General features: G+C 39.7%; 1 protein-coding gene across 2 annotated transcripts in view; it reads left to right on the top strand.

Moving 5' to 3' along the window:
- grk4 (G protein-coupled receptor kinase 4) overlaps window positions 1-14,565 on the top strand; it is a 57,913-nt gene that overhangs the window by 11,791 nt on the left and 31,557 nt on the right. For both annotated transcript variants that reach the window (XM_030141590.1, XM_030141583.1), the window contains exons 2-4: window positions 6,545-6,640; window positions 13,258-13,370; window positions 14,371-14,448. In XM_030141590.1, the coding sequence (XP_029997450.1) occupies window positions 6,545-6,640; window positions 13,258-13,370; window positions 14,371-14,448 (287 nt within the window). The remainder of the gene's footprint in view (window positions 1-6,544; window positions 6,641-13,257; window positions 13,371-14,370; window positions 14,449-14,565) is intronic.

Here is a 14,565-nt window from a genome sequence, read left to right on the forward strand (position 1 = left end):
GCTTTATATTTACGTACATTTCTTGTGTAAGTGAATAAGAACTAGGGCTTGGCGATATGGAAAAAAATCATATTACGATAATTTTTTCCTTACATCAGATGATATCAATTTGTGTAATGATATTAATCAAATAACTATTATTGTCAGCCTTAAATTTTTTGTTACTCATAAGTTAGATATGAAGACATCTCAACATTATTTTTGATTTAAATATGATTTATTTTCTGTCAGAGGTTGAACATGACAGATGTGCTGAAGAACATTATACAACTGTTTCAGGTAAATAAAATAGGTCTATATATTTAAAACTAAAAAGTCTGACCAGCAGGCAAAAGCTTTCAAGTTTTAAGAGAACACAAACAAAACAGACCATCTTCACAAAACAATGCCAGGGGTATATACGTGGGGGTGCGTTCGTTAACTGCCGTAACTACCGTAGACAAAGTGAAACTTAACATGTTTTGAATGTCCAACTCTCAGCTCCTATGCCGCACCCTGCTTTTCAGTATCCCGGTTACCCGAGTTTTCGGTCAAATTTTCTCCCAAGTGAACACTCATTATCTCCCACTGCAGCCCAAACATTAGTATGTGTGCTGTGGCTGCTTTTACGCCTGTGCTGTGTGTGTCAACCTAACTTGCATAGCTCTAGCGTGATTGGTTCGGTGTGGCGCTACTTAATTATGATTAGCTGTTCTTATGTCTATCAAAACATGGACGAATGAATTCTATCCAAATTGTATGAGCATGTCTCATTATTCTATCGAGGAAATGTTGTTTCGTGAAATATATAGTTATTATCTTATCACCCATCCCTAGTAAGAACACTATTTGGACTGCAGAAAAAGTAATCTCTCCTGAATTCAAAGTGTAGTTCCTATAAAGAAACATGAATGGGAGAATAAATGCACCAACAGGTGCCAGTCGCTGTGCGTTACTACTATTACTACTTGGGTTTGTTTTCTCCAAAGTAGTGTTTTCCCGAGGCCTCTGGAAGATTAGGTTACTGTTGTTCAAGTCATGGGTTTAACGCTCTTTGACTAAAAACTGTTCATTTTGATTATTGTCATTGCAATATTTCTACAAAAATGCACTGTTGTTAATAGACATTAATGAAATAAAAATGAAGTAATTATGCTTACTGATGAGGTAAGTCCTTCACTTTTTTCTGCCATATTAATGACAGAATTAAGCCACTTTATGTGATTTTTATGTGGGATTATGTAATTATAAACTACTGCAAAATGCGTCTGAGAACTCACTACGTAATTAGCATCAAGTGTTATAGTAGAGAGAACCTATGTAGGTAATAAAATGTACTTATTTGACAGTGCACCTTGAAACGATATACTCCTGCAACCCTGCAGGCTGTAGGCAAAGTGGACTTGGTTACATGAACTTGTTTTAAACTAGTAGACGGTGACACTGGGGCGTCCATTTTGCTTTTGTTGGATATTTGACAGCAGAGAGTGACAGGAAATGTGGAAAGGGGCCAGAGACACCACTGGTAGCACGTTACACATCTCAGACCTCAAGGATCTTGCTGACTGTAAATCTTCTAAGGAAATGAATCGGATTTGTCAGGATGAGTCTTGACTCCTAATCGGTGTGTTCCAACTCATGAATCTCGTCACTGCTGCACATGCGCTGACCTGTCCTGAGATCTTGCGCGATGATCTCAGCGCTGGCTTCATCTCTGCTATGAATGAGCGAAACTGCTCTGAAGTCGGTGTTTATGGAGGGCCCCGTTCTCTCGGAGGGGAGAACCAAAGTTAAATAAATACTTGCTCCATCCTGTCTGCATTAAGGGCCTGCACACATGGCTTTGACGTCAGAGTGACATTAAACAGGGTGGGGTGGCCCAGCCAGCTCTGACAGGCACATACACACTCAGCCTCTTCCATAGCTTGCTATTAAACCCCTGTCTTTCATTTCTTGTCAGTATCTTTGCATATTTTCTTCACTTCTTCTTCCTACTGCCCTCAACTTCTGGGGACATTTCCCTTCCTCATATCCTTAATATGCACTAGAGTGACTATCTTTTCATGTTTTTCTGGCACCATACTGCTGTACACTTAAATCTGCTTCTTTTAGTATAAGCATCTGACAGGGACAAAGTAGAGTCCTGACAATTTGTGTCTTTTTGCAGAGCTCGTTTGACTGTACTCATCAATCATTAAGTGTTTTTGGCTCAGATACATTCAAGGATTTCTCCTGGTAAATAACTTGCCAGGTGCAACTGGCTAACGTCAAACTGTGTGTAGTATATAACGACCGCATTCATCTTTGCTCCTCCTCTTTTTTTGTCTTTATTTTTGTGTACGTGCATATACATCTACAGCCACAGCTCTGTGTTAGTGTGTGCCCTGCAGCCCGTGAACTGGTCTGTCAACATTCCTGTCGACATGTACAGTGGGAGACTAGTGTGATCTTAAAAGCTTTGTTAACAAAACGTCAACAAGTAGTTGTTAACGCTCCAGTGTAGACGTGAAAGGTGTGACATGCTACAGTTTTTTAACTCGTGCGATTACTTTTCCAAAGATTTTATGTCATAAATGTGAATGACCTTGAAAAAATGTGAGTCCATCAGGATAGGGATGTTTTTGTGCTGTTGAGAGTAAGCATGTTGTATGTACAGCATTCCTGTGAAGGTGCTGTTCTGCAGGTGGCCAACCACGCCTGACCCACTGTAAGTGTTTGTGTTGAAGCTGTCACATGTCACTGCCAGGTCAGCTGCTGTCCCATGAACCTCAGGGCAGAGGATTTCCCCTCTGTCATCCTCAAACTGAAACGGGCAACACTGTTCAGTCAAGCTTGAGCTACTTTATTTACTTGGTGTTTTAAAACATGGAATTAAAGTGATTTGAAAACACTAATGTGTGCCTGAAGATCATCAAGGCTTTACATCCACTGACTAACTGTAAAACCAGATGTGTGTCTGGAGCAGGAGCATTCTGTCCACTGCTCTGTCGCCTTCACCAACAAACACCTGGGAGGAAAATCCTCATCAGGGATTTTACACGAGGAAAGTTACTGGTATTTTGCAGTTGTGTAAGCTTTGCTGTTTTATTATTTGCCGTTTGGGTTGTTTTTAGAAAGGAGCAATTAGTCCGCAGAGTGTCAAACTGTCAATACATTTGCATTAAACATTTTGAAAATTTTCTTCTTAAAGCTTCTTCAAAGTCTTGGATGAATCCTGCATTTGTTCAACTTGCATCACATACATCACTCACTCACTCACTCACTCACTCACTCACTCACTCACTCACTCATTTTTAACACCTTTTGTCCTTTGGCTTTTGGAGCTTTTTATCACCTGCAACAGAGGTAGTTCTTGGCTGATCATTGCTACAGATTCAGTTTGATTCAGTTTAGAGTCCAGACATCTGGAGTTGTTTTTTATGCCTAACAGACAAGGTTATAATAGTTTTGGATTTTTCATAATAATTTAGTTTTATTTAGTTTTGACTTTTTTTTTCTCTAATGCAGTTAGTTTTAATTAGTTTTTAGAGCAGGTTTGCTAGTTTTTATTAGTTTTTTGGTTTTTTTAAATGCTTAGTTTTAGTTTTTTCATGTCTTTTATTTTTCTCACCATCATATTCGCATAAATCCCGTACAGGACTCAGCTCCTTTCTCCCAACTTTAGTTTCCATGCTGCCAGCTAGAGTTGGGACGAGAGGATGACTCTTAACAACAAATGATGAGAAGTGTTGGACCGTGAAGTGCCATATGGTGCCGCCAGCTAAAATTGCTTGAGCGAAATAAATCGATTTCATATCAAACCGACACTGACAAAAACAAAGGGAATATTATCCATAATTTTACTATGTTTTAGTTTTTTAAGCACACAATACAGTTTCAGTTATCGTTTTTTTTTCTATTAATTATAGTTTTTATTTATTTCAGTTAATGAAAATGATTTTTCAATTCTAGTTTTCGTCATTTCGTTAGTTTTTATTAACAATAATAACCATGCTAACGGAATACTTCTGAAAGGCAGTTTTGGGTATTATGGAGTAAAAAAAGTCCAATATCCAATCAATATATTAGCCAACATGCAATAGATATTCTGACCTCATTTACAGTGTTACCTCTGCTCTGCCCGCTGTCAGTATTGGAGTTTGACCAAGGAGTGGGATGTATTCTGTGTTTCTTTGTAACACCTTAAACCTCCACTATTTTTTTTTATTTTATTTGTAAAATGCATGGTCCACTACAGAGATGATGATGAGTATAGACTATACTATATCATAGAGTACAGTATACTCTATGATATAGCATTCAGCCAATGAATCCCCCCCAGCCATTACCAGGTTACTCTACCAATTAGTGTGACCAATATGGACAAAAAATGTTATTACATTTCTTTACCTTTATTAGCAAGGTCTTCAGGAATGTTTTCCACATAAATGGCACATGGACTTGCATTTATATAGGGCTCCACCGTACGTTGGTTGTGCTCATAGCACTTTAGAAGGAGCGACATTCACTTTTTCACAGACAAGTGTTCATCTATCAGTTTCGCACTCTTTGGACACCGTTTGGGGTTAAATATTTCACCCATGGACACTACGGCATGTGGACAGAAACCAACTTGTTCAAGTTTATATGTAGTTTATATTTGTGTATTGATTGGACACAATGTATCATTGCATATTTTCTGTGATCAAAAGTCATAAGATCTCAACAGATTTACACTCATGCAAAGACTGTGCTGTTTGTTCAAGTCGTCTTCTTTCTCAATGAAAGCTGCGTATAATCAACATACTCAACTTAAGTGCTTTTTGCCTCAAGGACCAAATACCTCAGCTCACCCCTGACACACTGCCTGACACCGTATCTTCCTACACATGTCCTCCTGCTGGCCTTGGTATGTGAGTGTCAGTGTAATACATGTTCTGACCCCACTCATCTAAAGGGGAGCTGCTGTGCCCACAAGTTTTTCACCCCCCACATTAAGGCCGCGGAAGACCTCCCCTTACCCACTCTGTCTCTGTGTGTGTTTTCACTGAGATAACCCATGAACATTATGTTAGAGTCATGTTTGGCTAATGTTTGACCAAACTTAAGAGAGCATTCACCACTTTGTGTTTGTGTGTGTGTGTTTGTGTGTGCACTGTGATCTTTGAAGCTGTCAACATTCTTCATCACATGCTCTGTCATAATGCATGGAGGCGACTGGTGAGATGAACCAGCTGCCCCTGCCGCTGGCCACAGCAAGGTCAACACACACTCATAAACTTGGCTGGATGTCCTCTTGTTCTTGTGTTGAAAATCCCATCTCGATGAAAGACTCCAAATGTAATATAAAGGCTCTGGCATGATTGATATCCTGATTGAAATTGGCGCCGACAGGTTGTGTTTTCGTTGCTATTGAGATATGAAGATGCACGATAAACACATTTCAAAAGATTGCCAGAGAAGCAAGAACAAAAATATATATATATATATTTATATATATATATATATTATAAATCTCTGTACTTTGTTAGATAGTGTCAAGGACCTTGATGAATTTCTTTTACCAATATAGTTCTGTAGCGTTTAAAAGAAAATATTGTTCAGATGGTTCAGAGGAAATTAAACTTGAATTTACAGTATATCCTTATGTCTTACCTTCTTTTCAACTGGTCAGCTATTATATCATTAGTTCAATCAAAGTATGCTGATTCAACATTTATGTCTTGATCTGTTAGGAATGGGCTGTTTGGGGGATATGTTAGCAGTGTACCTGTTAGGGCTGCAGCGATTAGGGATTTGGCCGATGAAATGGTGCAAAACGTCAGCGTGTTTACATGCACACCAATGCTCCAATCATTATCCGATTGCTGGAGTGGTAAGATTATTCAAGTGACCATGTAAACAGGATAATCTGATATGCTTTATCAGATGACGGCAGTAATCTGATTATGAGAAATTGTATTAACACACCGGGATTTCTCCCCAGTACTCTGGCGTCTTCCTGGATGTATACAGGTTAATTTGACTTATCGTTTTTTTATGTCTGCGCATGTGTAAACACAGTTAAAATCGTAGAGAATTGAACTTACATAGTCAGGACATACATATGAACTCAAAAAGAAATCCGATAATGGACTGGAGCTTTTAAACCAGGGATTTTCGATTATCGCATTTCTTAAGTGCATGTAAATGCGATCTGATGATTACACTTATCCGATTACTCCCAGATATCTTACTTTTATGGTCATGTAAACTGGCTCAGTGTTTTGCAAAGCCCAACCTACAGTCTCAGAAGCACTCAGATTATTATCATAGAGGAGTGAAAAAAACAGGAAATATGAAGTCTGAGAAGGTAGAATCAGAAAATGTCCCTTTATTTATTTATTTATTTATTTATTTTAAAAATGTCTAAAACTAGATAATTGGTTTCTCTCAGCAACTGCCGATAATAGGTGACAACTAATCATTTAAATAATAATCATTGCAGGGTGTGTAGCTAATACACACACTTCAATAACTGCTTATTTACTGCAAGTTGTATCATCATATCATGCAGGCTTAAGTGAAATCTCTGTGTGTCTTTCAGGTGGAGGAGGGAAGAGGAATGGCCGCAGTAAGAAATGGAAGGAGATGCTCAAACTCCCCCACATCAGCCAGTGTGAGGAGCTCCGCCGCAATATCGGTAAGAAACGAGCGATGCGCTGTGTTTGTGTGCGCATGTGGGTGGGTGTGAGGCACAAAGATAACGTGCCATGCCGTTGTTGGGGTGGGTCCGACTGCAGGAGGAAGTTCAGATTGACTTCCTTCCTGTTCTACCCGTCTCCACCCGCAGTTACAGGCAAGGGACAGGAAACAGTGTGTGTGTACAACTGCGTGTGTATAACTGACTCAGGGAATCCGTTTGCAGCAGCCGTTTCTCAATCTTAGTGTCTCCTAACATTGTGTGTACATCTGACTGACTGACTGACAGATTGTTTGGTCAGATGCTGACTCCAAACATTGTCACCCTTGCTTCCTTCCCATTGTCTACATCCAGGTTAGACTTGGGAGCAGTGACAGGATACATCAAAGTCCCCAGCACCAACAGCACCAGTCGTGGCTCTCTGAATGCCACAGCACTGAGTGTGTGTGTGTGTGTATAGGTGTGTGTGTGTGTGTGTAACAGTGCGTCACAGCTATCTTTGCCAGAGATTGCAGTGCTACCCTCCCCCACATACAGTACACTACCTCCCTCTTTTCTATCTCCAGGCCTCCCCCTTTCACTATCTCTCTCTCCCTCCCTCTTTCCACCACTTCAGAGGAACATAAGAGTGGCAGAATAGGAGAGTTATGGAGAGAATGAGTGAAAACCAAACACAGAGGCTTTTTACAGCAGGAGGAAAGAACTCTTAAGGACAAGAGAGAGAGTGAGAGAGATGACAGGAGTAGAAGCGCATGTGCATGTACCTCTTATTGTTTGTTTTTCTTGTCTAGCCTTCTCCTTATATCCCAAATGATCACTTATCTACAGGAATTATCATAAACGGCAATGTACCTGTCATCAGCAGAGATGGATTACCTGGTCAGAAGCAGCACATTAATGTCAGCATGAGGGTGAAGAAGCATCATACTTGTCATATCTCACATATTTATGGACTTAGCTTTGCATAAGGTCTTAAAATAGTGCTATATGTGCACACATGTGTAGTATGAGTTTGTCTGAGGGCACATAGCAGCTGTTGAGGGTTGCATACGTCACCATTACATAGACACTATTGTGTAATTTCCCTATCACACTGAGCGCTGGATCAAAATAATCCCCTTTGCATACTTCAACACACAGACGTGTTGGCATGTGCATGTATACACACATGCACTCACAGGCAGAGGCGCACACTCATGCCCTGAACATAGTGTAGGGACACAGAAAAGAAAGATACAGTAAAGTGACTGATAGCCGTGTCTTTGTTGTGTCTTGATAATGTCAGGCATTTGACCTTAGTCTTGACAAGTGTGCAGTACTTCTAAGAATCCCAGATTACATTATGTGGGCTGCAGCCAATTTGTCTGCCTGCCTTAGACCTTGTTCTCTCTTTTCCTTTCCATCTATTACCCCTAGCCTTTTTCTCTCATCTAGTAAACATGTATGGGCACCTTTTACTTTACAGGTTAAACACTGCTTATCCCATGTTCTCCTGAACTTGGAGGCAGTTTTAGTGGTGAATAATCACTAATAGGGCTAGGTACCAGACATTTTTGGTAAGACTTTTCTTGTATCGAGTCAATCGCTGAGATGTTCCTTATTTTGCATATAACATTAAATGCTTTGAATCTGGAATAGTATGGAATACACTTATTGAAAATGTGATTACAATTTGTTGTATGTTTTTATTTAGAAACTGACAAATGCATTGTTCTCACACACACACACACACACACAGATGTTCATGTAAAAATTACTAGACTAACATGTTACATTTTCTTCTTCTTCAACTTTTAAAGTAAACATTCTCTATGTGACATTTTTATGTAGCCTACTCGTGTGCTCAGTTTTGTTTTGGTGTCTATTTGTGCTTAGAACTTGAGAACAGCAACTTCTCACTAAAATGTCAACCATAAGGCTTACATAGTGTAAGTTTAGAAATGGAGGGACAAAACAGCACAAAACAGACCCTGGCATAATTCCTCCTCGATATTCCTTGTAATTTTGTATTTTATCTCACATGTTTCCTTTTGTTGTCCTCTAGCATATATATTTATTCAACATTTTTTCATAATTGGGAAGAAAATTGTGCTAACAGAAAGGATAATTTCATCAATATTATGCTAGGCTGCATTTTCGAATGTAAGTGAATTAGACGGCAACTAGCTTGAACGTGTTTTGTAAAATGTAGGATTTAAAATCTAAAGATAAATAAAGTGATAAGACTAATGTGGTAACTGCATCCAAATTAAAGGGCAGATTGGAGAAGGATATCCAAAGGTGTTCAGTGCATGTGATTTAGCTTTATGTTTTATGTTGAATCAACAGTTTTTACTATACTCGGTGTCACAGGATTCATTTTATTTTTAAAATGTGTACATTCCCCATCACTTCACTCAGTGTTTTTTCAATAAGTGCATAGGCGTTTTGTTTGGTGTTGCTTAGTAGGTGTTGCTCTTACAGGAACATGCATTTTAGAAGATTGCTCTGTTTAACCAAGCTATGAAAATATACCTCCTAAAATCAGTCATGTGTCCCTGGGTATAGATTGTTGCCAACTCCCAGCTCTCTGTGTACCATTAAAAAGTAAACAAATTAAATCCCAGTATACCTGCTGAGGCTACTCCCTCCTACTTTAAATGGTGAGTGAATGTGCATGAACCACCAGCTCTGTCTCTCACATAACTTTATTTTGCTTATTTAACTAAAAAATAAAACTTATTTTTTAATCTTTAGACCGATTAAGAAATTTAGTCGAAGTGCTCAACCTGAAGCTGGGTTTTTGGAGCAGTCAAACTAAAAAAAACTTATTCCCTACATACAGGAGATTATCTTCCAAAATTCTGCAAAAAGTCCTTGACATAGAATATTTATGTTCCCAAGTGAAGCTTGAAATCCCTGACATCCATGACATCCCTGGAATACACTTATCAGGTATTTTAAGTCAATAACCTATGGACACAGATGGAGAAAAGAAAGACTGCATAAATAAAATAATTTTCATGATTTTTGAGGGGATTTATCTTGCTTTGAACACATCATGATCATTGCAGTGTCTCTGTGCTATTTAATGCATTTGTTGCTCAGCATATCATGTTTTGAAAAACATTTCATAAGTACCTGTGTGAGAGCACTTATAATTAGATCAAATTTATCCTGAGCAAGGTTTTTTTCTGGCTCAGAATGAAGCGGAGGTGGTGCCATCATGAACATCTGAACCACGCTTTTAAGTGGTTCAAGATTTTTACAAGCAACACATTTTAACCGTTCCAATAATTCTGTGATTGAAGAAATGATACTTATCCTGTTAAAAGAGTTTTGTGACCAGTTTTACTCTTCGTCAAGTGCGTGAAATCAGATTTACTGGTTATGTTGCTGTCTTCACACCTACAGTTTAGACAGATGGCAATGTCTTGTTGAAAGGATCAATGGAACCCTTTGGTGCTTTACAAGAAAGCTTACGAGGTTCTCCTCTACACCAATAGTGTAATATTTCAAATAGATTAAAAAAAACAAAAACAAATATATATATATATATATATATATATATATATATATATATATATATATATATATATATATATATATATAGGACCACATCAGTCTGATCCTGCAACTGCATTTAAAATGCTAGAAATTCACTGAGTGCAAGACTGTAAACAATAATTTAGTTCTTAGCTCCTGCAGCAAAACCTGTTCTTGAGCAGAACAATGAGGCCTTATTCAAAGACTCATCATAAATTTAGAGGATGAACCAGATGTCAGAGTATTTGTTTGTAGTCTCAAGCCTTTTGTAGACCATTTCAAAATGACAGACCTGAAGTTCTTTCCATTTTGCCCCATAATTTTTTGTTTGGGTTCACATCGCTTATAACTTAAGAAACCAGCTCGTAAACCTTGGTCGCATGTACTCTCCAATGACTTCTATTATTGAATGGAGTGTTGGTAACCTATTTGAAATACACTGGTTTAATGTGGAGACACCCTAAAATTACTTTTATCTGGTGTGTATGTGTGAGTGAAAGTGAGGGGTTTTCCCTGTTCCAGGTCAAAGCAAACCTAAAAAAAATATTTCCCAAGGGAAAAACAAAATCAGAGCAGAAAAGCAAAGTATTGAGGCAAGTAATATATTGAAACATTTTCAGTGAGATTTCCTGAAAGAGCTTTTGTTCTTCAGGTTTGAAACACAGTGGTCACACAGTAGAAAGGGAAGCAATAAAAATATCATATCTCTGCACGCTGCTGTTTGCTCACCAAAGCGATAACTTAGGTTTGGTGGTTGTATAAGTGGTGAGTCTGAATGGGAAGCTGTGAGCTATGGAGCAGGGGGAATGCTGTGTAATAAACAGTGCAGCTGGGAGGGCTGTTGTGAAGATTTGATTTACTGTTGGAGGCTGTCCTGTAGCTGTCACCACTCAGAAATTTTCATCCCATGCATCCCTCTTCTGCCGCTGCCTCCTCCTCCCCTTTCCTCCATGCACAAGTGAATGTGTGTGGCCTATTTTTGTTTGTATGTTTATCTTGTGTGTGTGTGTGCTTGTACTTACTGTCAACCAGTGATGGAAAACGTCCTGGGCCTTCTTCCTCATTTGGTACCAGAGGAAATATGACTCAAATGGACACCATTAGTCCTAATAGACTGGGGCCAGCTGCACAGCAGACAAACATACATAAAAACCACAAACACACGGACAGAAAACACAGACATACAGTGCACTTTGTCTTTTGCATAAGCAAATGTACTACTGGTTTCACTGGATAGCTTGATATTTTGGCAGATTTTTTTCCCCACTTGAGGGCTACATTATCTCATGCACACATCATGCATGTCAACATAGAAGGACAAAGATCTTCAGTTTTAGAAATATCTGTACAGGTATCTGGACCGATGTTGGTAAATGTATAAGAATAGAAGAAGATGGTATGATGTTCAGGCTTTTTAACGAGCAGAAATCAGACCTTTAAATGTCCAGTGTAACATTTTTGTGGGATTTTGAAGGATCTAATCGCAGAAATTGAATTCGATATTCATAATATTATCATTAGTGTGTAATCAAACAAAACGCATTGTGTTACTTTACAATTAGATGTTTATATCTACTGAGAGAGCTGGTCACCTTTCAGAGTCTGTCATGTTTCTACAGTGGCTCAGAACAGATGTCGTCTTCTGCTGCTTCCTCACTGTTTTATAGCAGGTGGAATAAGGTGCTTTACTATATATGAGTGAGAGCCAGAGTTAATATCACCTTAAAAGTGAAGTAAACATTTTCCAAAAAATAGCAATTTTATGGATTGACATGTTTTTAACTCTTTCGGTGCCAGACAGTTAAGGGGCTAATAAGCCTTAAAAGTGCCACAGAATTTGGCCGTTTTTCAGTATTTCGAGTTGTTTTTATAATATTTGAAGAACCCTGCAGGAAACCGCTCGGTAACATCCGACCGATTGCTGATTAGATTCAAAACGCACCGGACGCAGCCGATTCATTATTGATCGTAATTTGCATAATTTATAATAATAATAATAATAATAATAATCTTTATTTATATAGCACTTTTCATACATTAAAAACTGTAGCACAAAGTGCTTTACATATCAGTTTAAAAATCAGTACCGCCCCCCACCCACACCCACCCACTCACCCGCACACACACACACACACACACACACACACATACATGCAAACCCACAAGCTCACACATACTTAAGAAGACTGACTGAGCACAGGTAGACCAGAACAAAAATGTACAAGTAAAAGTAAAACATCAATTTAGGAGGCGCTGTCTCAGGGAGCCATCCGCACCAGGAGGCAGCCGCCGACCCCGGCGACCAGGCACCAGCAACACAGCCCCGCATCCCAACTAGTGGGAGAGGGCCAACTGGGACCCCCACCCACCAGAAAGGAGCGGACCCCAGTGAGAGAAGGCGCCACAGCCCCCGGAGTCCACAGCCGCCCCCCGGCATGGAGGGCTCCCTCTGATGAAACACCAGAGAATAAGAAACATTAAAAAGATATAAAAATATTATTCGGTCGCGTGACCTCAAATTCCCGTCTGATTGGTCTCAAAAGGGGGACACAGAAAGAACGTCATCGAAATGTGAGAAAGAAATGGGGGTGGATGGTTTGTTTGTACACAAATATGGCGTGTTCTCCAAAGCCGATCTGATCGGCCCGTGGCACTTTAAAGGTTGTATTCGTAAAGCCGATTTAATCGGCCCATGGCACTGAAAGAGTTAAATGTTTGTTTAAAACACTGAATGTGATATATTAGGAACACCAGTGGGGAATCTCTCTCAAGTTTGTCACAAATTTGTCACTTGGCCCTTTGGAGGATTAGCTCATTACACCGGCTAAAGGTCAACGTTGATGTGACTTCACAAAACACATTTTAGGCTAACAGTAGAGGACACATCAGATTGACCTTACAGTTCTTATTGTTCCTTGTTATTATTATTATCATTATCTCTGGATAATATTATTAACTCTAGATAGTATTACCAACCCCTTGTGAAGTGCTGATCTCTTGGATGGAAACCACTAGGGTATTGTAATATCAAATGTTCTGTAACATTTCTTCATCTCCCTTGTGTTTTGTTCCCTTTGTTGTTTTGCTCTCAGAGAGGGACTACACCAGTCTATGTGAGAAGCAGCCCATCGGTCGGCTGTTATTCCGTCAGTACTGTGACACCAGGCCAGAGCTGAAACGCTGTATCGAGTTTATGGATGCTGTGGTAAGAATGTGAAGTATTACTCTGCCTATTCTAAGAGCATCATCTCACATCTTTCTGCCTGTCATATGTTTTCTGGTATTTGCCTGTGCCTTTATTTTGCTTTCATCTTTCTGTTTCTTATTGGACTGGCCAGAATCTGGTCCAAGCAGAGTGAGGAACAGGAGTGGAAATTCAGGGCTTGGTCCTATGTCTGGTCTTGGCAACAGTGCAGGGTGGTGGGTGGGGTTGAATGTAGGGGGTGATTAGCAACGTAGACAGGCTGTCAGAGTTCGACCCCTCTCCTCCTTCCATGCATTTCTCCATGAGCTCAAGCCCACGTCAGAGGTAGGTCCCCTGGGTCAGCAGGCAAACACAGGCCCGAGCTTGTGTCTAGGCCCCAGGAGGTATGCGAGAAAGGAAAATGGGGGGGTAAGGGGGATCATGCTTATTTAATGAGACCGTACATTAGTCTTTTCTGGAGGTAAGCATACAAGCCAGGCGTAGGTAGAAGGGAGACACCCACTCAGACTGACTGACAAGCAACTTTTAGTGCTTAAGATGGGCTTTGTGGGGCTTGGTTTCATTCCTCACTGCTGGACTTGTTTTCACACAAAACACATGTCTCAAAGCCAAACCATTGACAATCTCCTGCCCACAGCCATATTTGACTTAAAAACCAATCTGTGAAATTGTGATTGCGTGAAAAGTGAGGATTCATGTTGGTAGATGACATAACAGATGGGGTGTGAAGACCGACACCACTGATATTCAGCTTTCTTGACTATGAATGCTATTTGTCACAGTTTTTTTTCCCCCATAATCATTTCAGTTTAAAAATACTCTTTAAAATATTCTTTGCACCCACCTCCCCTCTATCTCCCTTCCATCTCGCTTCCCATCCCTAACTTAACCTTCCTCCTCTGGTGCCCTGCACTTTGGCCTTATTTGGAGCGATATTAAAGATGGCTTCCTGTATTTGTGTGGTTGCTCACATTGCTCACATGCTGTTTTCTTCTGACAGGCCATGTACCAGCTAGCTCCTGATGAGAAGAGGAGGGACTGTGGACTGAATGTTTTAGACACATACTTTAATAATGGGGTAAGATCCACACAAAGTATGACCGAGTCAGGCCTTATATAACCAGTATAATTAATAACCCATAAGACAGGATTCTTGACTGGAAGCTAGCCATTTCTTTCAAGTACAAATAATTTG

Source organism: Sphaeramia orbicularis, chromosome 1 (assembly GCF_902148855.1).
Source record: "Sphaeramia orbicularis chromosome 1, fSphaOr1.1, whole genome shotgun sequence".
Lineage (NCBI taxonomy): Eukaryota > Metazoa > Chordata > Actinopteri > Kurtiformes > Apogonidae > Sphaeramia > Sphaeramia orbicularis.